Source organism: Mastigoproctus giganteus, chromosome 4 (assembly GCF_048544385.1).
Source record: "Mastigoproctus giganteus isolate SK-2022 chromosome 4, ASM4854438v1, whole genome shotgun sequence".
Classification (NCBI taxonomy): domain Eukaryota; kingdom Metazoa; phylum Arthropoda; class Arachnida; order Uropygi; family Thelyphonidae; genus Mastigoproctus; species Mastigoproctus giganteus.
In genome coordinates, this window is record NC_143578.1 from 128,459,458 (window position 1) to 128,485,041 (window position 25,584).

The 25,584-nt window shown below is 40.2% G+C and overlaps 1 protein-coding gene across 1 annotated transcript in view; it reads left to right on the forward strand.

Moving 5' to 3' along the window:
- LOC150087054 (transcriptional regulator protein Pur-beta-like) overlaps window positions 1-25,350 on the forward strand; it is a 459,340-nt gene extending 433,990 nt beyond the window's left edge. The window contains exon 7 of the mRNA XM_090372917.1: window positions 24,913-25,350. Within this exon, the coding sequence (XP_090229043.1) occupies window positions 24,913-25,041 (129 nt within the window). The 3' untranslated portion in view covers window positions 25,042-25,350. The remainder of the gene's footprint in view (window positions 1-24,912) is intronic.
- The last annotated feature ends 234 nt before the right edge of the window (window positions 25,351-25,584 follow it).

Genomic DNA, 25,584 nt, shown 5'->3' on the forward strand with positions numbered 1-25,584 from the left:
ACAATTGGTACATTACTCTGGGATTACTTCTACCCATATGCAGTACTTTGCATCATCAATGTTTAACTTGAGTTGCCACCTTTCAGTCCATCTGCCCAACTTTTCTAGATCCCATTGCAGTAATATACTGTCATTAACAACCCTGCCAACCTTTGTATTATCTGCAAACTTGGACATTAAGCCTGATATACCTTTATCAGTATCATTGATAAATATAGAAAACAACAATGGGAAAACATTAGTCCATGAGGAGCAGTGTCCATGATTACTGCTCTCTGTCCTCTCCCACTCAACTATCCCTTTATCCATAGCAGCAACTTGCCCTTAATGCCAGACTTACTCCACACTTAAGGAAATAAACATTCAGCCCCATAATATATTTTCCCTTTCTCCTATCCCCTCCCACACCCACTGAGAATGTCCACAACCCCCCCCCCCCCGCAAACCACCTTTAAAACTTAATTCCTCCACCACGGTATCACATGTAAATACCCATCCCCCCACTAGCCGCTCCCCTCAGGACCACAGAGATCAGTATAAAACTGTTTCTTCAGGTTTTAATGACTCATCGCCACTTTCCTCCTGGCTATCTGCTTCTAGTTGTATTCACAAATTCTCAGCTTCCTCCCCATTACCCAGGGGGCAGGTAGCCCACTGCCCACCATTTTTCCTTTCAGAGATTTTTTTGTTTTGGCCTGGTGCAGACCAATGCAGCTTGGCTCTCCACCTTGATAGTCACTCAGAGAACCATCCATCACCTGAGTGATATGGCAAGCTAACTTGGTTTCCCTCAGACACCTCATATGAACTTTAGTATGAAACACCTTCACTAACTATGACTGCACCCTCTTGGGGGCAGCAAACATGGCCAAATACCTAAACATGCCATGTTATTTTTAACTAGGTGTTTTTCACCTAGCCATAGTTCATAAAGAAGTTCCTTAAAATATATAGGCATATAAGGGTGAATAAATAAATTATTTTAATTTCTAGTTCCTGTACAAATATTCTTAATATGGCTATTAAACTCATAATACTGATAATATTATAAATGCATGCAGACACCAATAATAACAATACAAAAAATTCAAATTAAAAAGAAACAGCTGTTAGGTAAATCATTACATGCTACTTCAAAAACTAAGCCAGCTTACCACTTTTAATTTTTCTCTAATAGAATCTTCAGTGTGGCTGTATGATAACACAGATTTGTGATCAATGGATGAATTAGATGCAGGCATATGCTGTTGCACAAATGAGCACTGCTGTCTACCATAAATCACTGCCCGTTTGTTTTTTAACCATATTCTGCAGTTGTCTGGGTACAAAAGGCATCTGAGATGGAAGGGTAGTTGCACTTGGTAAACATGATCTCTACTCTGCTGTCTGTTTTAAATTTGCACAAGGCACTTAATTTTTTGAAAAATGCTAAAATTTAACCAATTCCATGTTCATTGACATGATTTCATTCCATTCTGAAACCTGCAGTATTTAGGTACATTAAAAATGTCTAATTGTGTAAAACAGAAGAATAAACATCACTGAACACTGTGAACTACACCACCCAACAACACAACCGAGTAGCTGAACCATAACTAATTACTCACAACCTGTAATGTGTCAGAATAGAATTTTATCATATGAGAAACAATAGTGCTGAAGAGGATTATTATGAACTTCAGTATGAAACACCAAATTCGAATTAATTCTACTTTATTGTCTTTGTAATAGGTGTGGTTGTTAATAATTGTTAAAGTAGTACAGAATTTGAAAAGCTCAGAATTTAAGAAGCAAGGCTTATCAGATTGGTATGGAAGAATGGTCAAAAATTGGGATTGTTCTTCCAAAGGTGGGAGAAATGCTTATTATAATTATAGTGGTACATAGCTGACATTCATTTTTGGAATTTACAAAGTTGCAAACTGGAAAACATTTTTAAGAAATTTTTGAAACCTACACTAACTGCCTCAAAGATTTTTTAGGAATTTTGAGACCTGCACCAGTTGTCAGAAACATTTCAAATGAATTTTTATATCCTCAACATCTGTCTCAACATTTTAAAGAACTCTGGGACCAGCATACATAGGGTCCACATGAGGGGCTGGACTTCCCCCCCCAAGAACATTTAGTTTTATATTATATAATTTACTGTCACAAGTTGAAGATGGTAAAAGCTACCAATGTAGAATATACAAGCCAACCGGCGCCTCCGTAGCCAGGTGGGAAGGAGCAGCAGTGCGTAGCACACGCTTCTTGATTAGACCGGGGTTCGAGCCCGTCACCACCAAATACGAAGGATGCGGAAAGGTCACGAAGTGACCTTTCCGCATCCTTCGAAGTGACCACCGCATATCCCAGAGCAATATTGCCTTAGTTGCTAATGCTCCTAAAAATCAAATAACAAAAAACAAACAAGCCAACCAGACAAAATTTCTGTGTGAGATGTTTTAAGGAATTTTCAAACCTGCACATGATACCTGTAAAAGTTTTCAGGAATATTTTAGTACTGCACATTTTGTATATAGTTTAAAAACTGAAATCGTGCATGAAATTTATAATCATCCCAAGCATTTTTCTTCTCTGCCACATTCATCTGACATCCATTTTGGTCTAAATCAACAATATGTCTTTAGATATTGTGCATGCCTAGTTGCCTGTCTACTAGAATCAAGTAGACAGGCAACTAGGCATGTGGAGAAGAAATAAAGAAAGGCCTGTGGAAACATGTGGAAGATTTCTTGTGATGACCAACAAAATTTTAATAAAATACAGTATTTACATAAACAAAACTAAAACACTAATAGAATAAAAGAATAAATTAAATAAAATAAAGTAAGGATAAAACATAATAAATTCTGTTTATTAGCTCTTGGTCACGAGTTCCTATACATAAAAGCAACAGATACCAACAGGCTAGTAGTCACAGGTTTGTCCAAGAGGCTTCTGGACAAAGTGATGAGCCAGTGTAGCCGTGTTGAGATGTATACCATCTGTACTGTACAGAAATATACTCAATTATTGTTATAAGCCACCAATTATTTTTAAACACAAATTACTTTTGCTTTTTGTTTTGCAGTTTTTGTTTTTAGTACGAAAACTTGAGATTCAATATTGCTCTTCTTCACGTAATGCTATTACTCACTAACAGGTGGCACTGCTGGAAGGCTCCCAAAATGCCCAACAGAAATTAGATGGATAATTTATTTTGTATTGTTTATTTTACTTCATAAACTGCAGAAACAGTCTTTAGAATTTATATATACAAAGGTGAATATATCAAATACTGTAACCATATTAATGGCATAATCATCATCTAATTCTCTAGGTAATTGATGACCCATCGTATTTATGTTAACTGGTACATTTATTACTTGTCCAGTGATCCCCTATTGCCCATATCCATAATGAAAACAAAGACTTTGCATAAAGGGTAATCGTAGTGATATCAAACATTCAGTTACAACATCCAGTGGAGGCAAATGAATAGGATATGTTGGATATATAAATCCATTTTACGTGGCCATGGTTGGTATCTGTCCCGCTTTTAATAAAGTATGGCATGTATTACATGTCATGAAAGTACTCACTTCTTGTAAATGAAATTCATTTTTAAGTAATTCATATGAAGTTATTGGAAATGGTTTCAAATCTAATTGAAACCATAAACGATCACAAATATTACAACTAAATCCAAAATGGTTTTTGTACACTAGTTTGTCAAACTCACTGTCAGCTCGTGTAGACACTGTAGGGATGTAATCAGGAATCTCATTATTAGCCATTTCTAATTTCACTTTTTTTCATGCACAATATTCCTTCATTCGTTCTGCTGGAGTTTTAGATTCCTGATAAGTATCAGGCATAGTAGAACTCTGTGGTTGAATTTCATTATGATTAAGAATAGTTTGAATTTCTAATTTCCTTTTCTTCCATTCACAATATTCCTTCATTATTTCAGCCCAAGTATTTTTGGGTGCAGTTTGAGGCTCCCAGGCATAACGAAACACTCTTGATGAATTTCATGTGGATTAACATTTCTGTCCAACTTCCCTTTTTTTCTTTCGTGGTATTCCTTCGAACGCTGGGCTGTAGATTTTGGCACAGTCACTCGCATATTAATCATTATGCTGATATAACGGTATAACGTTATGCATCACTGCTCAATTGTACTTGTTGCATACAATTGAGTTTTCTTAGGGCACGTGCATTGTACTTGTTGCATCACTGCACACAACAAGTACAATGCATGTGCATTGGGTTTCGTGACGATTTCTAGGTAACGTAACGCTTTTTTCCAAATAACTCCAGTAAAAACGTTTTTAACGTCAAAAACCCCTTCTAATTTCATCATCCACTCACTCCAAATGTTTGTCTAGTTCAGCCTTGAATCTATTTAAGCTATTAACTTCTACAACAGATGGAAGTTGCCTAGTCTCCAGACACTGTAATTTGCAAAACTTAAGCCTTTCTTCGTAAGAGCAAAACCATTTGTTCCATTCACTAATGTTGTTTCCCTTCTCTGTACTCGTTCCAGCAGCTCTACATCCTTCTTAAAATGAGTCCTCCAGACCTGTATACAGTACTCAAGGTGTGGCCTGACTGTTGCCTTATACAGGGGGATAATCACCATCCCTTCTAGAAAAATTCCTGTATATCATTCACAAGACACCATGAGCTACTTTTGCAGACCATCTGCACTGTTCAGAAAAGCTGCCTGCCCAATTACCCCAGGTTCTTTTCATTCTCTACCATGGTCAGTGTAGTACTCCACGAATATACGGACCCATGGTTGACTTAACTGGGTTATAGAAGTGTCCCTCAGGATAAGGAGATTCCTACACAGCTGGGATCGAATTTTTCTGGACTGGTCATCATCCCACAGATTCAGAAATTTTGTACCAGTCCTAAAATGCTACAAATGTCTTGAATATGGGCACATCTCTGCTAAGTGTCTTAAAAAACAGCCAATATGTGGGCATCGTGCTGAGGCAGGATATCTCTACAAGGACTGCCCCAACAAAGCCTCATCTCCTAAATGCTCAAATTGCAAAGCAATTAACAAACCATATGATCACTCTTTGTGGGATGGAGCTTGCCTTGTTTATAGAAGAGCAGCAGATATAGTACGCAATAAGACTAACTATGGAAAATAGAATGCTCAACCTCCCATCTCCCAGACTTGTATAGCCCAGATAAATGGCCAAAAATCCATCTCAGTGGAAACGCAGCTTCATCCTCTAATGTACAAGTTGACTCTAGATATTCTTCTCCTTCAGGAACCCTACTGCATCCACAGAAGAGTCTCTGGTTACCCCCATGGCTTTCAAGAAAATCCAGACCACAAACCAATCATGTCTCGTTGCTATCATCGTCTGCATTCCAGACCAAGTAGTAGCACAGATAGAATCACTTTCTATCTGTGCTACTACTTGGTTTATAGGCAGCTTCGGACATATTGCAGTCTTAACAGCATACTTCCAATTTGGTACTGATATCCTCCCACACATAGCTCGACTGAAACAAGCTCTTGACCTGGTGGAGAACACTGATGTAATTATAGCAGCAGATTCAAATACCCGGTCGACCCGATGGTTCAACACTTCTACCGACGCAAGAGGAGACATGTTAGATGAATTCATTGCCTAATGAGGCCTTGAAATTATCAACAGACCAGGACAACCAGCCACCTACTCTTTGGGTACTGGAGAATCTAACCTGGACATTACACTGACTACTTCTTCTCTTCGCAATAGATTCCTTCAATGGCAGGTGCATGACATGGCCACTAATTGTGACCATCACCTCATCACCTACAGTGTCAGCGGATTCTGCCATCCCTCATCAAGTGTCTATCCAAGATATTGCAAGATTCTCTACTAAAATAGCGAACTGGGACCGGTTTGAAATGTAATTCAAGATGTTCTTCATGACGCCGCTAGCAACTCCTACCAATCAATGAACAGTGTGCAAAAACAGACTTTGTGCAGAGTCTGCATCTCAAAGCTTCAGAGGCTTCCATGAAAAAATGTTCCAGGAACCCAAGATCTTTACCATGGTGGTCACAGGAACTCACCAACCTGCACGATTCTCTGAAGAACGCTCGCAAAGAGTACCAATGCAAGTGAAGAACTGAACCTGCTCACATTGTAGAACAGTACAGAGAACAATTCAAAGCAATCCACCGTGAATATACTAACAAAATTTACCATGCTAAGCACAGTTCCCTTGTTGAGACTGAGGGGAACCGGAATCCGTGGGAATAATCACCTCCACAAACTCATGAGGAATAAGCTGGGATCCATGGATGTCATAAACTGTCTGCTCTGATGGCTCATCTGAGACTACACACACTGGGAAGGTAAAATCAACCGGATTTTGGATGAACTAATATATCGGGACAACAACAAGTCTGACACTGACATCCACAGGAAGATTGCAGCACAAAATTCCAGCTTTCAGCCAGACATTATGGAGAAACCATTCACAGAGGAGGACGTTGATGTAGCAATTAACAAAAACAAAAAAGGTAAAGCTCCTGGTCTGGATGTTATTGAAGGCGAGGCTGTGCAACGTCTCTGGGCCATAGCTCTAATGATACTTCTTCAACACTGTCTGAGTGAAGTGAAGGCAACTTTCCATCACGTTGGAAGCATGCTAACCTGAGGCTCTTACCTAAGGATCCCACAGGTACCTCTAAGGCAGACCACCCGATTGCGCTGTTTCCATTCTTGGCAAGGTTTTTGAGAGACTGCTGCTCTCCTGCTTCCAACCCTGATATGAAACCAGTGGTTTGGTATCCTCACTTCAATTTGGATTCAAAAAGGGTGCTCCACAATCAATGCTCTATCTAAATATATGTTCATCTACTTCAAAAGAGCTTTTGACACAGTGTGGTGGTGGTGGGGTGTTCTCCAGAAGGTCAGAGTCTCTAACTGTACCTGGAATTTCTACCACTGCCTCAAGAGCTACTTCTCTAACCGCAAGGCCAGCATCAAAACAAAATATCACTGCATCACCCGACATCTAAAACCTGGGCCAGCTGTCTGGAATATGATACTCGATGACTGGCTCCTGAGGGATCACCCACACACTACTCAGCTTTATGCCGATGACGTGGTTATCATCGTTGAGGGCCCCACCCACACCACCACCACCACCATAGAAACCCAGGCTGTAGTTCTCTCTGCTCTGTCTGTATGGGCCATAGAAAATAAACTCTCTGTCTCCACTGAGAAGAGCAAAACCCTTCTATTGAAAGACAAACTGGACTTCTCCAGACCTCCTACCATACGTTTTAATAGCTGCCCGGTAGTTTAAAAACCACCAATTGGTGAAGTACCTAGGAGTAATGTTGCACGACTGGAGAACTTTCATCCCCCATATCCAGGCTATCAAAGAAAAGAAAAAAAATGACATCACCATGTTAGCATGCTTTACCCGCAAGGACTGGGGTCTTAAAGGACCAACTCTACAACTTCTATATTCAGCAGTATTTTTATCAATTGTCACATATGGAGCTGCAGTATGGTACCACCGAATGACTATAGTGCATGCACGTCAAATTCAGCAAATTCAATGACTTTTGCTACTACAAATGACCAGTGCGTGTAGAATGACATCAACTGCCGCCCTACAGGTACTTACAGGCTGCCTCCCCTTGGACCTCCACGTTGCTTTTATCAGACTCTCTCATGCCATTAAGAAGAATAAGAAAGCAGAATTCCTCACTATTCAAAACTGTACTGATACCGATAACAAACAGGAACATAAACTTATGGCAAACTGCTGGAATAACTCCACAACTGGTTCAACTACTAAATTTTTCCTCCCTGAGGTAACCTACATCAACAAATGTTCCACTTGGTTCTTCCCTAACATCTATACTTCCGTCCTATTAACTGGCCATGGGTCCTACAGGAGAGGCCTTCTAGAGTTCAGCCTAGTCGAGGAGAACCTGAAGACTGAGACTAGTGGTCTCAATCTTCAGGTTCTCTGCAGGTGCACTCATGCAATGTATACTTAGACCTAAGAACCCAACTACTCCTAGACCTCCACAACATCATTTCAGCCAGAAACCAAGTTATTGGAATCTAACGATACCTTCTGTGCACTGACCAGTTATGCCAATGAGGTGTTTCGTCGTCTCAGGCATCACCTGCAATTTCATAACACTACTAGTGGACAACCTCCGCAACACAGCAACTGATATCCAGCACCAGAAACTCCCAGTCATGAAACTGCAAATTGGGATCCTAACCCACTCTTACTGCTGGCCCAGGGTGCAGCACCCCTGGGCAGGATGATCCTAAGGACCACCGAACTAGATGTCCCGCCGACACTGCTCCATTATTCTCCAATGTGATGATCTCGGACTCTTTAATTTGAACTTTACCTATTCTCTTCTCCCTACCTACAGTCCTTCTCCATGACTCCCCCAACTGCACCTAGCACTTTTCCTGCTCCTTTTTGCCTATGCTCTGCCATCTTCCCTGTCTTCCATTTTTCTGTCTCTTTTCTGCTCTTTCCTTGGCCCCTCCCCACTCTTGCTCCTGCAGGAGTACGGACAGCCCGTCAGAGATTTTTTTTTTACTCCCTTGTCCGGCTCCTCATGCCAGTAGACGGATGCTGGAAAGCTCCTAGTAACCAAGAGGCCAGTCAAACAACACACTACTCACACAACCCACACTGACTGGCTTTGCAATGTTAACAGAGTACTTAATGTGGATTTTTGGGAAACCTCAGGAAACGCATAACAATAACACTCTGCCAGTGTAATACCACACAGTTGATATGTTACTCTGGGGTTACTGCTTCACATATGCAGTACTTTACATTTCTCAATGTTAAACTTCAGTTGCCACATATCAGCCCATCTGCTCGACTTTTCTAGATCCTGTTGCAACAGTGTACTGTCATTAGTGTCATTAATAACCTTGCAGACTTTCGTATCATCTGTAAACTTGGACATTAAGCCTGATATACTATCATCAGAAAACAATAATGGACCCAATACTGAACCCTGCGGGACTCCACTAATAACATTAGTCCACGAAGAGCAGTGTCCATGATTACCACTCTCTGTCTTCTCCCACTCAACCATCCCTTTATCCATAGCAGCAATTTGCCTCCAATGCCACACTGCTCCAATTTGTGTAGCAGTCTTCCATGTGCAACAGTATCAAAAGCCTTTCTAAGATCCAATTATATGATATCAAAATTATTCTTTGCATCCGGTTCCTTTGTGACCACATCATAGTATCCAAACAAATTGGTCAGATAAGACTTCCCCTTAACAAACCCATTCCGTGTCCGAGCTATAACTGAAGTCTTGTCTAGATGATCCTGCAGTGCTTCTTTAACCAGTGACTCCATTAATTTCCCTGGAACAGAAGTAAAACTAACAGGTCTGTAGGGTCACATTTGCACATCTCCAGTCCATAGGTATCTACCCTGAGTCGAAGGAAGCTCTCATAATTATGGCTAAGGGTTTGCTTACTTCCTTTGCTGCCTCCTTTAATATAACTGGATAGATCCCATCCACCCCAGGTGCCTTTCTTATGTTTATCTTTAAGAATTTCTCCTCCACTTTGCTCTCAGTTATTACAAAATCATCTACCTCACTGTCAGAGTTTAATTCACCTGTGGCATTCCCCTCCCTGAATGTGTGAATGCAGATGCAAAATACTCATTTAGTTTGTTAGCTATCTGAGCAGGATCATCAATAGTTGAAGAATCGATATCAAGTGGACCAATCTGATTCATCCCATTCCTTCTAGAGTTTACATAAGTAAAAAAACTCTTTGTTGTTTTTCTTTCTGCTCAGAAATAAGTTAAGTGAGTGAAGAAGGCCTACCGTTTAAGATATTAGGAACATCTACAGTATATGTCCCTTTGGCCTAGGTGTAATATAGATGAGAAAATGTCTTTTTTGCCTTACATGCAGAAGTTAAGAGAAAAAGTAGGGGTTATATACTCCAAGATAAGGAATATTAGTAGAGTAAATTGGGGAGTGAAAGGGAAATTCCTGGATCTCCTCTGTAATTGCATATTTGTAACATATGCATGTGGGTGCATAGAGTGAGAAAGTTAAAAGGAGTTTAATTTTTGCTCAGAAATTTGCTCTTCTAGCCATGATGCCTTATAAGTTATATCAGGAAAAGAACCAATTGATTTGGCGGTGATTGAAAGAGTAATGGAATATGCAATAAAGAAAAATAGGATAGAAATAATAGGAATTAAATCTTGTATAGAGGAGGATAGGATATATGGAGACAAGACTTAGAGGGAAAAAAAATAATTACTACAAGGGATAGACTGTATTTGGCAAGAGAAGTGGAACTGTTCTGACATGAGCCATATCATGTATGCTTTTCTTAGAGAAAAATGAGGGTGGCCAGGCTTGGGTCTGATGGCAACAATGATGGTAACAGGGCATGGAATTAAGAAAAGATTGGTGGAGCTGGGAATTGAAGATGATGGAAGATTGATCAGGTGTGTATGTGGTCAAATTGAAGATACAGAGCATGTGTTGGAAAGTTGCACAAGGTACAAAAAACAGACAGATATATTTATCCCTAAGATAGGCCCTGACTCATACAACTGCAGTGACATATTTAAGAATAGGGTCTGGTATGGTGCTTTTTTTTTTCTTTTTTTTTTTTTTTGATTACGCAAGAGAAGTTAATGAAATAAGAGTGAGAAATTGAATGTAAATAGTACAGCCAGGCCTCGCATAATGTGAGTTCGATTAACACGTTTTTCAATTACCGCTACTTGAAAAAATTATACCACTTTTCACTTTACACAATACAAATTTCCAGTTAACGCGATCTTCTTTTTTTCTTTTTTTTTTTATGTGATAGTTGAAAAGGGTTTGAATTGCGCATTAAGCTTACTGCGCGTTGGATGGGCAATAAACAAACGTTTGCCTGCTTGCCCGCCTCGGTGTGTTCCATCAACCATCGGAAGAAGACATTACTTGTTTGTCTCCCGCTAATAAAGCCAATGCAGACTTGCATTTAAAAATTCAAATTTTTAAATGAGCCAGATGAAAATGTTACTGCGAAGGAGATAACAGTAAAAGAACTAGATGAAATTTTTCATATCGCGGTTCTTTGTGATGTTTATTTCACCAGGGCCCAGAAAAGATTGTTGTCAGCTATCAGAAATTGATTGATGAAAAGAGAAAGTCAACACTGCTCAAATGTTTCCGCAAAAGTAATTTCTTCATTGTGTATTTTATGTCAGAGGTTCCCAAACTTTCTCAGTTCACGGCGCCCTTAGTGTCTCAGTAATTTTTTCACGGCGCACCCAGATCAAAGAAATACCGAACAGTTCCATTTATTAAGTAGTTAGGTTCAAACAACTTAATCAGAAATGTTCAAACTGTGAACTACCTCGAGCTAGTAGTTTGCACGGTGTCCGACAGATGTCGCGTATCGCTGTATTTCCCTCAAAAATTTAAAATGTTCCATGGCGCACAGTTTGGGAACCTCTGTTTTATGCAATAAACATTTAATTCCATAATTATTTTCATTATCTTTTACGTTGTATACAGTTAAAAAGTTATTTAAAAGGTATTTTTAAAATTCTTTATGGACGTTCCAGAAGGTCAAGGACCAATTATAATTTTTCCTATTGATTATTATATATGATTAACGCGCTTCCGTTTTGCACAATGCGCTCGTGGGACGAATTAATCGCGTTAATCGAGGCCAGCCTGTATTTTAAGAGTTTAAATGCTGTTCGCACTGAGTTGAGTTTTATTTATATTAGCTATTGCTAAGTGGAAGTTTAAAGTTTTATGAGAGATATAAAGTTTGTAGAAAATAGAAAATTATGAAAAAATTATAAAATAAGAAAATACAAAAGTATTGTAGTTTGAATTGTTGGCTAACAAGAATCACAATTGTTTGGAGTTAAATGCTTTAATATTTGCCCTATAACAAGAGTTTTTTCATAGATGGTAGATATCCTCCTTCCCAGGGGAGGGACCCTCACCCGTGCATGCAAAACAGTGTCGACCCACGCACTGCAAGTGATTACAGGGGCTCTGCCCCTCGACCTCGAGGCTACCCGAACAGGCATGCTGCAGCAGCTTGGACGGGGAAAGGTTACAACATATCTGGACCATACAACAGATCCGACAAGCAATTGGAAAGCCGAGAAGAACAAGCTTCAAATCTACCTCCGATCAATCTGGCAACAGCGCTGGACAGACTCTGATAAAGGAGAAGTCACGCGAAAGTTCCTTCCAAATCTGGAGCAAGTGTACCCTATATTTCCGACATGGTTTTGCCCCGGACTGCATGTCACCTACCTCCTTGCAGGACACGGAGCAGTCCGTCACAAGCTTCATCTCCTTGGAATCGCAAACAATCCTGCATGTGCCTGTGGCTCCCCCGAGACCTGGGATCACCAGATGCATGAGTATGAACTGTATGATGATCTACGTGCCCAGCTGATCACACAAGTGCGCTGCAACCCTAAAGACCAGGAACACCACCTGCTGGAGGATGGGACAACCTACAAAGCCTTAACTGAATTTGCTCAGAGCCTATACACTAGACGACTAACCCTTCCACTGCCTCCAAATCACGAACAACAAGGACAAATGTAGTACTCCACGCACTCCAAATCTGAAAGCTCCATGATCAAGTGGAAACTTTTATAATTCCATCCATACCAGATTACTGGGGTAGGACCATTAAATATGCCAACTCATCACCAACTGTAACCAAACGGAACACGTGTCACAGGAGGAGTATGGGGGGGAGAACTTCCCAATTCTACCCCAGTGGATAACGCTGGACATCATGGCAGAACTGAAACTCACCTCAACCATACTCACTTCCTTTTCTCTGCAAATTGACTCACCGACGGGACATGGCTCCCAAGGGCAACCTCCAAACAAAAGAGCAAGCACAGCCTCCGTGCACAATATACGACCCGGACTTGCATTCTGGTTGACAGATCCATTCTCCCAAACAACAACGGAATCCGCCCTAATGGACGATAAATCCTACTCTTCCAAATATCCATGGACGGGACATGGGTCCCTTGAGCGACTACTCAACAAATGCTGCATTAACTGCACTGAATTGACAGACTTATTGAACCTACATCTCCAGCATCAAATGGACCAGGATTTGCTTCTTGAATACTCAATCTTGACCTGCAGACGGAGTATACACCAAAAGCGGCGAGCAGCCCTCTACGCATTATCCTATGGATGCTAAAATCTGATTTAACTGGACGGGTCCCATTTCCAAAGAGCGACCTCCAAATAGGCGACCAAACTTGACTCACACGGACATCAGAGAAGACGAGTTAAATCCTACAAGCGACTCAATCCTACTAGTCTATACCAAATGCCACATGAACAAATCGCAGTCTCTGCATGCACGCCGTATTTGGCAACCTCAGCCAGCTCCCTTACCTGGCTCAACTATTCTACCCCTCCCCGGCGGGTGGGGGAGGTGACGGTTCCACCGTATCCCCCCCACGTGCCACCCCCATTCTTACTCTCTGGTGGGGCATGGGCTTGCCCCACTGTAAACTGGAGCTGTCTTCGCTATCGGCTCCATGTCTCTGCCTTTCCCCCAGTCTTCAATCTACTTCCCCACTCTACCTGCACGCAATGCCCCACACAATCTAAAATCACCTTCGCCCACTACTTTCGGCCTCTCATCCGTAGCGCCTCCCTGCCACACAAGCGCATAGAGGGTGTGTATATGTGTATATGTATTTGTGTGTGGCATGTATGTGTATATATACATGCCACACACGGGTGTATATATATATATATATATATTTTTTTTTTTTTTTTTTTTTTAAGGTCCTAGCCACTGAAATCTCAGGAAATTAGGTGGCAGGACCTGCCAGAGTAAATCTTAGTCGACTGGTGTTTCCTGGTCTGCCTCCACGGGGCTAAAGTGGGGCAACGTTGGGCCTCAGTGGGGGTCCAGCGGCTAAATGACCAGATGAACAACGGTACACGACACTACACATGTGCAATATCCATACACTTTTGAATCTCTGGCATTTCCAGTAAACTGGCACACTCATCACAATGCAAGCAATGCGGAGATGGGGGAAACCCCTGGTGCCGCTTGACACCAAACACACTTCCCAGGGGAGGGGCGGTAACATGTTCCCAAAACTTGCCTTGTTGAGTAGGGGACATGGCCAAGGATCAATAAAAGTTAAAATTTTAGATTAAAGACCTAAAGCATAGGTGGACTGCTGTTCAGGTAGCACATTGCATGTAGCGTAAGTGTTAGTGATGATGTTCCTATCTAACATGCTGCTGCTGCTGTAGAAAATAGTCATCCAAGAAATCTATGAAAGTTTTGCTAGTGTGTGAGTGACCAATCCACAAATTTCAGTCAACATCTGTAAAGTTAAAATCCTCCATTATAAAACATTTGATTTGCCTGCTCACTCTATTTCTGTGTATACGCATCACAATCATTAGGCCTTATAACACACTCCTACTCTATTTTGTTTTCCCAGTACTTATATCACACCAAAATCAAAAACACATCCAATTGACTTGTCACCCAAGTCAATTGGATGCACTGCCTTAGATTTAATATTATTCTTAACTAAGAGCATAACCCCTCCACCTCTCATGTCATCCTCTTTTCTATACATTGCACTCCCCATATTCAAATTCAGCATCACTTATGTCTGAGTGACACCACAGCTTCACTATTCCTACAATGTTCCAAGCACTAGTGTATATACAAGTGTTCTTACTCTTAGTTACCCTAACATAGCCCATGTATTCATTTGTTCCATGATGATCCACAGCAGGGTCTGAAATTCCAGGCACCTTGCTTTCCAGGCTGCTGTGTGTGCCAATAGTAGCAGTGCAACACACACTTTCACCTCTTCCTGTGGCTCTAGTTAAAATATTAGTCTATGTATTCCCCTCCAAGCTATCAGGTTTCTGACCCACCTATCACTGCCTCAATAGCATCAGCAAATATTTGTGTACCCCTTCTATTCAAGGTGCCTCCATAGCCAGGTGGGCTGGTGCAGCAGTGCGTAGCACATGCTTCTTGATTAGACCCAGGTTCGAGCCCGTGACCACCAAACACGGAGGATGCAGAAAGTCAGGGAATGACCACCGCATATCTCCGGAGCAATATGGCCTTAGTTGCTAATGCTCCTTAAAAAAAAAAAAAAACTTCTATCCAAGTGTATCCCATTCCTCTGTAAAAACGGTCTCTGTTAACAAGCATGGACCACACTATGAAAATTCTACCCCATGAGCCTTGCAACATTCTCTCCAGGGCCAAATTGATTGAAAAAGGCTCTTAGTATATACTCTCTTGTATCGTGTCTCGGCAGAATTGCAGACACTTTCAAATTCAGTCCTAACTCACGACTTTTTCCCAACCTTGCCCTGTACTTTTTAAGTAAATCCCCGGTTCTCCTACTCTATTACGTGACCACCAAATACGGAGGATGCGGAAAGGTCAGGGAATGACCACCGCATATCCCTGGAGCAATATGGCCTTAGTTGCTAATGCTCCTAAAAAAAAAAAATAACCAACCTACTCTATTAGTGCCAACGGTGTAGAACAATATCACCTTTTGTGCCCTTAAAAGATATTTGCTCTACAATGTTATCTGTTTTTGACCCTGGCAGACATACCCTGGTCCTATTCCACCTATCCTTGCACAACATATTTCCTGTTTCCCTGACAATAGAATCACCAACAATAACCATCTTCTGTTGGACAGGACATTCTGCTGCTGTGCTGTGTTGTCTGATGCATAAGTATGAGCTATGGAATTGAGTTAAGGAGAGAGAGAGAGAGCTTGATGGACACCCATTTTAATTCCTTTGAGGGCATCTACCCTACTCTTCCCACTCCACACGCACAAACATCCTCCTTGGCTGGATCATGTGAATACTAACAAAAGTTTTGAAACATATAACTGGAGATGAAAACGTTATGTAGATGGGGAAAGGTTATATTAACAAGCCTACATATTGAGCATACCTTTCTTATGTAAACATCTGCTTCTAAGGGAAGCTCCTCCACTTTTGTTATATTTTTGAGATTCAACTCATAGTCCATATCTCTCTCTCTCTCTCATTATAGCCATAGAAGCTAATGCGCCAAAAAAAACCAAAACCAAACCAAACCTCTCTCTCTCTCTCTCTCTCGCTCTCTCTCTCTCTCTCTCTCACACACACACACGCACACACACACACACACAGAAAGCAAACTTAGATGGCTAACAGATGCACACAAGTTTGCTTTACTTGGCTGAACAGACAATTAAAACAAAAGTCTACAGACAGTAAATTCCTAGCTAAGGTAATATTTGAAAGAATATTGTACTGTTTAACAATGAAGTGGCAATATTTTTAATATAAAATGTACATGTTACTTTTAACATGAAATTTAATTTCAAGCATCAACCAATTAGTGGAAATTAATTTCAAGCCAAAAGTTTTAAAAAATTGAGTTAAAAAAATAGCTGCTTACAATTACCCAATCTCTGGCTTTTTGAAAGTCAGTATTTGGAAGCTAACCTCAGCAGGCCCCGGGTGCCAAGCGTTCCGTGGCCAAGCGATTCTAGTGCGTCTGTAAAAGCGTTTTTTCCTAAAGAGATTTTCAGCGAATAGATTCTATTTTTGTTTCAACAACCGTTTTTCTTGATTTCTCGATTAAAGTAGCTCTTTCGCACTACAAGAAGTAGGCAAAGGCCCAGGAAGGAAAACCACCTTTCTGTTTCTCTTTATATTAATACTAACTTCCTAACCCAGCCGCTTGGTCACCTTGTGGCACTGCTCCTGCCTCCCCGTGGCGGGGCCGGAAACCTGGGTGGTAAAGCAAACCCCCAGGGCCAAAAGGAGCAAAACATGGACTTTGAAAACTTTCCCCCGATTCAGACAGCAAATCCAAATTCAAAGGATTTGCACCAACCTAATGATGACAAAACCAACCGAAAGAGACTGAAGACGGATGATTCCCTAATAGAACATCCGAGTTTCCTGATCCTGCATTCCTTAGCGAACCAGGCCCTAGGCAATCTATCGCCATTCCTCATACAAAAGTGTCTGGAAAATGTAGCAGGTTCCCCCAAAATGGTGCGCCGTCTCAAATCTGGTGACCTGTTGGTTGAGACTACAAGCTCTAAACACTCAGAGTACCTTCTCAAGCTCACAACATTCAATGGAATCCCTGTTAAGGTGTCACCACACGCAACACTCAATACCTCCAAGGGTGTTATCTCAGAATGGGACCTAATGAATGTTTCAGAAGAGGAAATTGTCAACGAATTGCAGGATCAGAAGGTCATACAAGCGAAGAGAATCATGATTAAGAAAGATGGCGAACTTATTCCAACTCGCAGTATCATACTGACATTTAGCTCACCCAACCTACCATCATCAGTAAAAGCCGGGTATTTGAACTGCCGCATTCGCCCGTATATCCCAAACCCGCTAAGGTGCTATAAATGTCAAAAATTTGGACATTCCCAAACTGTCTGTAGAGGCGATGCCGTATGCCCTAACTGTGGATCGAAGGAACATGCCCAAGCTGATTGTAAATCGCAGTCCTCACTTTGCCCTAATTGTAAAGGCAATCACCCAGCTTTCTCAAAAACATGCGATCAGTGGAAATACGAGAAGAAAATTCAAAAATACAAGATAGAAAAGAAAGTCTCATTTTCCGAAGCCAGAAAACAATTACAGCAACTAATACCGATGCCAAAACGTACATATGCCGACGCTGCTCAAAAATTTCACTCAATATCAGTTCAAACAGATACATCAATCCCGCCAAGCATCTCTATTTCTGAATGGGCTCGAACTTTACTCTCTACTGTACCTCAGTCCTCAAAGCAACAGACTTCTAATAGATCTAATAACACACCAGTCACGATACCTCCTGTTACTCTTACAACTCCTGTAAGATCTAGTCAAACAGAAAACTCTGATCCCGGTAACAAGCAGCATGCTGAATCTTTCTTCATGGACACGAATGAGACTTGCTCTCATGAAGAAACGGAAACCATTCTGGAAATTCATCCAGAAGATGTAATAGACGCCAGACCAATATTTTCAAAGAGAGACAAAATAAAAATTGACCGACAGAAACAGACTTCCAAAAAGCAGACAGACACAGCTTCCTCATTTAAATCCAAACAATGAAAAACATCATCCAATGGAACTGTAGAGGCTTTCGCAGCAATATCGACGACATCCATGAGATAATTAAGCGTTATAAACCAATTGGAATCTGTTTACAAGAGACATATTTAACACCTCAGGTGTCTACTTCGATAAAAAATTACACTCTCTTTCGGCAAGACAGACCTGCTACTAATAATGCTCACGGAGGGGTAGCGATACTTATAGATGGAAGAGTACCCTGCAAACGCATTCAGTTACAAACCAATGTTGAAATTGTTGCCACACGAATAGCCATTGGCGTTACCCTAACACTTGCTTCAATCTACCTGCCACCCAGTCGCCCTTGTACCATACATGAACTTGAAGATCTCATTCAGCAGTTGCCAACCCCTTTCTGCTTATTGGGTGACTTCAATGGACACCATCCATTGTGGGGTTCTTCCAATACAGACGGACGGGGAAAAATCATCGAAATGCTTATTGAAAGACGGAATCTAACCATATTAAATACTGGTTCGCCAACTTACCTCCACCTCCCAACAGGAACAGTCTCTTCAATAGATCTCTCTATCTGCTCTCCAATCCTTTTCCCTAGTATCCAGTGGACAGCTCTGGATGATCCACTCAATAGTGACCACTACCCTATAATATGTAAAATTGAAACTTCACACTGCATACCTTCAGAAACTCACACAAAATGGAAATTTTCCAAGGCAGACTGGGCAAAGTATACCACTAACGTATCCTTCGACAATCAGATCATCAAATCTCATCCGATTGACACAGTTGCCGACCATATTACAAAACAGATTCTAGCAGCTGCATCCACCGCCATTCCGCAATCAAAGTCAAGCATTCGTAGAAACAGAAATTATTGGTGGAACGAGGATTGTAAGAATATAAAAAAAGACAAAAACCGTGCATGGAATTTATTCCGCAAACATCCTACCACCACTAATCTTATAAATTACAAGAAAATTAGAGCTAAAGCCCGTCATATTAGAAAGAAAGCAAAAAGAGACTCTTGGGTTCAATTCGCAACTACAATTAATAAAAATACTGATGTAAGAATTATTTGGAGGAAAATAAGACAATTAAATGGTAAATTTCCCCCTTTGTCGTCCCCACTTTTCACCGTGAATGGACAGGAGCTATCCACTCCTGCAGAGATTGCAAATGCTCTAGGGACGGTATTTTCACAGTTGTCTGACTCTACGGCATATGATCCATCATTTCAAAAGATTAAAGCTGTAGCAGAAAAATCCCATCCGAATTTTAGAACTACATCCTCTTTCCAATACAATACACCACTTACTTTGGTAGAACTTCAAGAAGCTTTATCCACCGCTAAAAACAGTGCTGCTGGCCCGGATGGAATATACTACATAATGTTACAACATCTAGACAATAAATCATTATCTTCGCTACTGACCTTCTACAATCGCATATTTATGGAGCATTCCTTCCCCAGCCTCTGGCGTCATGCTTTTGTACTGGCGATACCCAAACCAGGGAAAGATCATTCTATTCCGAACAATTACAGACCCATTTCGCTCACAAGCTGCCTAAGTAAAACCATAGAAAAAATGATACACCGTCGACTAACGTGGTATCTTGATTCCCAAAATATTATCTCTGACAATCAATTTGGTTTCCGAAAACACCGATCATCTCTAGATCTCATGATCAAAGCGGAAACAGACATCAGGAATGCGTTTATCCAAAACAAACATCTAGTAATGGTATGTCTCGACATAGAGAAGGCTTTTGACACCACTTGGCGGTTTGGTATCCTGAAAGATCTTCATTCCCTGGACCTGAGAGGACACTTACCGTACTTCATACAGAATTTCCTACAACACAGGACATTTCAAGTTCGCTATCGGCAAGTACTTTCGCAAACATTCATACAAGAAGAAGGAGTCCCGCAGGGCTCTGTACTCAGTGCAACCTTATTTGCAATTAGAATAAATCAGATGACAAAAAATATTCCAAAAGCTGTAAACTCTTACCTCTATGCTGATGATTTGACTGTGTCTTGCAGCTCGCAAAACATGAGCTTTATCGAAAGGCAGCTGCAAACATCTATAAATAACATTGAGTTATGGATGATACACAATGGTTACCGATTATCCTATCAGAAATCTAGAGTCATTCACTTTTGTAATAAACGAAAGATGCATCCAGATCCAGAGATACAACTAACAAATCATCCCATCACAGTGGTGAATAGCATTCGTCTCCTTGGTTTAATTTTTGATAATAAACTGAACTTCTTAGAATATATCACACATCTAAGGACTGCTTGCCAGAAAAAAATGAATTTACTAAGAATTATCTCTTCTACATCATGGGGTGCAGATCGGTACACCTTACTTCACTTGTACAGAGCCCTGATCAGATCTCGCCTTGATTATGGCGCCCCGGTGTATGATTCAGCTAGGGAAAGCGTGCTAGCACGTCTTGCCCCCATTCAACATTCTGCCCTCAGAATTGCTGTAGGCGCCTATAGAACATCGCCAGTGCAAAGTCTTTATGTCGAAGCCCATGAACCTCCGCTCAGCCTCAGGAGAAAGATGTTACTTTTGAACTATGCAGCCAAAATTCAAAGTCTGCCTTCTCACCCCAATTGGCCAATACTTAACAACCCACAGTTCTCAATGTACTACAGAAATAAACCTAGAGCAGTTCGACCTGCTGGCATCAGATTACAGGAACTATCACAAAATTGGAATATACATCTGGACAAAATCCTTCATGATCTGACCAGTTCAGATCCTCCATGGTCCTATATTAAAGCATCCTGTGACAGCTATTTCTTAAACTGGGGAAAACATTCGCTTGCAAATACCAATATACAGCAACTGCATGCCGCTCACACACAAAATTACCAAAATTTTACGCAAGTATACACTGATGGATCAAAGTCTGGTAGTAAAGTCGGTGCTGCAGCTGTCTTTCCCTTTAACACTATCTCTGTTTCACTTCCCATCGAATGCGGCAGTTATACAGCTGAATTATATGCTATCAAGCTTGCCTTAGAAAACATTCTCCACCTGTCCATCCAAAAAAGTGTAATATATAGTGACTCACAGAGTTCAATCTTGGCCTTGCAAAATTCCTCCTCAACAACACATCCCTTAATAAAATCTATAAAATCTCAACTAATGCATATCCATGATCACCAACAAGTTGTCATATTTTGCTGGATCCCAAGTCACACTGGGATATCAGGGAATGAAAAAGCAGACTATGCAGCCAAACATTCATCCAACATAGCATCACCAGGTTACTATGTCCCATATATGGACTACAGATCCCATATAAGAAATACATGCAAAGAACAATGGACTCTTCTATGGCAATCTCAACTGAATAACAAACTCCGTGAAATAAAACCTGAACCACAGTTATGGGTTTCCAGTTTTTCTGTAAACAGAAAAGAAGAAGTCATCCTGGCCAGAGCCCGGATCGGGCACAGTCAGCTCACCCATATTTTTCTTCTTACAGGGAATGATCCTCCGCAGTGTATGCACTGCAACTCCGTTCTCACAATAAAGCACATACTCGTTGAATGTACCTTATACACTGATGCCCGAAAAGCTTCATACAGTAATCTCCAACAACCTTTGACACTCCAACAGTTCATAGGTAATGATGCAAATCTCCCGGAATTTTTCTGCTTCTTAAAACGCATAAATCTGTATAATTGTCTCTAACTGTTTTTTACAGACACCGTGAAATCCTCACCTCGTTTATAGGCGCAATATGGCCTAAGTAGCCCTTGCGCCAGAAATAACCATACCAATACCAATACCAATAACCTCAGCAGGCACAAAGCACCCATGTCTGACTTCCATAATTTATATTTTAGTTTTGTGTATAGAATACCTGGGATTCAGCTATCTTACACTGTCTTGTGGTTGTCTGTTTCATTGCTTGAACTTCTTTTCTTCTGTGCTGGGGGAATGTAGTATAATGACATGCTATATATACCTCATATCTTTAATAGTCTGTCATTGGCCCCTGCTTGCATTAATCTGTTATGTTTTGATTTATCACAATATAAAGGCCAGAGTTGTTTAAATTAGTTGCAGTTTTGTTGATTGTTTAAAGTCAAACAAGTTTTTGTTTAAAAGTTTGAGGTTTGCTTGAATCTGAAGTCGTTTGCACTTATGTACTACAAACTCATGCTGTGACAAAATGTGCTGAAATTTATATCAAAATTTTAAGAACTGATACCAGCTGAAAACGTGGATTTTTCTAGAGGCAAACAAAATCTGCTACTGATTAACATTCCAGTTTGGTTTGGAAAATCTTTATGAGAAAAATAAAAATGAATTATTAGTATGAAGTGAATCTCCATTAAAAACAAAAATAATAAGAGTGGAAAAGCGATAAGGAATTTCCTGAATATGCAGTGAAATGAAGTCTTATCACGACTAAGTAAGGGGGGGACCTTCCCTTTTTCTGCTGATAATTAATAACATGTAATAATAATGTTGTACAATATTATTAATCTAGAGAAATATATTATCTCCTATTATCCGGGTCTCTACAACGAGTGTGTTAGCATTAGCAGAGGCATATGATGCAAAGGCGCCTCCATAGCCAGGTGGGCAGGAGCGGCAGTGCGTAGCACATGCTTCTTGATTAGACTGGGGTTCGAGCCCGTGACCACCAAATACGGGGGATGTGGAAAGGTCAGGGAATGACCACCACATATCCCTGGAGCAATATGGCCTTAGTTGCTAATGCTCCTAAAAAAAAAAAAAAAAAAAAAAACAAATAACAAATAATATGATGCAAGAAAGCAAGCTTATACAGCATCAGCCAAAAAAAAAAATCCATTTCACACATCTATTTGCTCTAAAAGTTTGTGCAGTTCTTCCTTGAATTTATTTAAACTATCAACTTCCACAACAACAGATGGAAGTTTGTTCCAACAATCAACTAACTGCTGCTAAAGGCAAATTTCTACATACCTATTCTACACCTGTCTTTCCTCGATTTGAATTTGACCACTCAGGTTTGTAATCTGAGCAAGACAAGGAATCCCATCAGCATTGAGCCTGCTAAAACCAATCAAGCCCTTATACACCTCAATCAAATCACCTCACAGGTGCTTAGTCTCCAGACAACACTTCTCAGCCCATCTGCCCAGCTTTTCTAGATCCTGTTGCTGCAGTAGCATACTGTCATTAACAACCCTGCCAACCTTTGCATCACTTTGCCAACTTTGTATCATCTTCAAACTTGCACATTAAGCCCGATATACCTTCATCAATATCATTGATAAATGTACAAAACAACAATGGGCACAACACCGAACCCCGGAGGACTCCACTAATAACATTAGTCCATGAAGAGCAGTGTTCATTGATTACCACTCTTGGTCATCTCCCACTCAACCACCCTTTCATCCATTGTAGCAACTTGCCCTTACTACCATACTGCTCCAATTTGTACAGCACTCTTCCATGTGCTACAGTATCAAAAGCTTTCCTGAAATCCAAGTATATTATATCAAAATTATTTTTTGCATCCATTTCCTTTGTGACCACACCATAGTATCCAATCAAATTGGTTAGACAAGACTTCCCCTTAACAAACCCATGCTGTGTCTGAATTATTACTGCAGTCTTGTCTAGATGATCCTGTAATGCTTCTTTAACCAGTGACTCCATTATTTTCCCCAGAACAGAAGTTAAATTAACAGGACTGTAATTACTTGTGTCACCCTTTGATCCCCCTTTGTGAATCAGGGATACATTTGCATATCTCCAGTTTGTGGGAAGCCCTAAGTCCAAGGATTCTCTCATAATTATGGCTAAGGGTTTGCTTACTTCTTTTGCCACCTTTTTAATATAACTGGATAGATCCCATCCACCTCAGGTGCCATTCTTATGTTTAACTTCAACAATTTCTCCTCCACTTCGCTCTCAGTTATTACAAAATCATTAAGCTCCGTTAGAGTGTTAATCCCACTTTGATGAATGAGGAGTCTGTACTTGACTATATGGAATAATAGGGAGATACTGCTATCACTGACAAGGTGATTCTTCAAAACTTGTGTCTAATCTTCCCATGTTGAAGTATAGTTTTATAAATAAGAATTAATTAAGCAAAAAACCAAGTAATTAAATCTGCTTTTTGTCAAATTTAAAAATGTTTCTCTTTTTTTTTTGCAGATTTCCTGGGAAAATTCTATAAAATAAAAAAAAAAATTACTGCTTAAATAAATGACTCCCAAAATTAACTCCATGCATCCATAACTACTTCTTGGATAGAGTGGGCCCACTAGGGTTAATTTTGGTGTGTGTGTGTGCGTGTGTGTGCGTGCACGCACACACACACACACATACAGAAACTTCAGTATATTTAAATATATTGAAGAAGCTCAGGATGACCTTTAAAATCATATCTCACACTACCTTTTAAATACTTGCAATGCTTTAAGTGCCTTACTTTTGGAATTTCAAGTAGTCTTCATCCTTGCCTTTTCTGATAAAGAATCAAAAATTCAATGAGTGTTGAATTAGAAAAAGAAAAATTGAAAAACATTGAATGAAAATTTTAACAAGTTAGCATTGTTGGGTTTTTGATTACCAACTCTTAATTTGTACTAATAATGTGATACTTTTCAAGATTTTACATTAATAACTTATTGCGTGTTCAGATGCAACAAACAGTTTGGTCTTAGCATTACAGTTAGTAATATTTTAGGTTTCTTTATTTTTAACTTCTAGGTTAAAAGTAATCTGCGAACTGCCATCACCATTCCAGAGAAATCCTGGGTACGCTTTCGAGATATATTTGCAGACTATGTAGACAAGATGAAAGAACTGTCTGAAAAGTCAGCAGCAGGGGGTAAATGAAGCTGTAGTGCCATTGTGCCATCCCAGCAAAAAATCAACTGTACAAAGACTGTAGTAGTACAAGAAAATGTGTTCAAGTTCTTTGCAGTTTTGGAATGTCCTCCTGGTGGTTGTAGGTGCTGTTGTATGTTCCCGGTGGAAAAAAAAAAAAAAAAAAAAAAGCAAAAAAAAGCAAAAAAAAAAAAAAAAAAAAGGGATTTACCTATGTTGCACTGATGAAACTCTGCGTCTAGCCTTGATGGCTGTATATGTTGGTTACCGGTGAGAGGTTTTCAAACTGATTTTGCCATGACTTTTTTTTTTTTTTTTTAACTAAATGTCTTTTGTCTAATATTCCCCCCTTTTCTTCAAGTGGCAACTTTAGGAATACAGTGCTCTGCTATTACATTATAGGCCCCGATGATTTACCACTGCTATTCACATACAGTATCAGGAAAATCGTTGAGCCTTTTTAATTGGAAGCACTTTGATGTATACTGCTTTGTGATTCAGTAGAACTTTTTGCATTCAATACTTGATTACTTAATTACAATATTGCCAGTA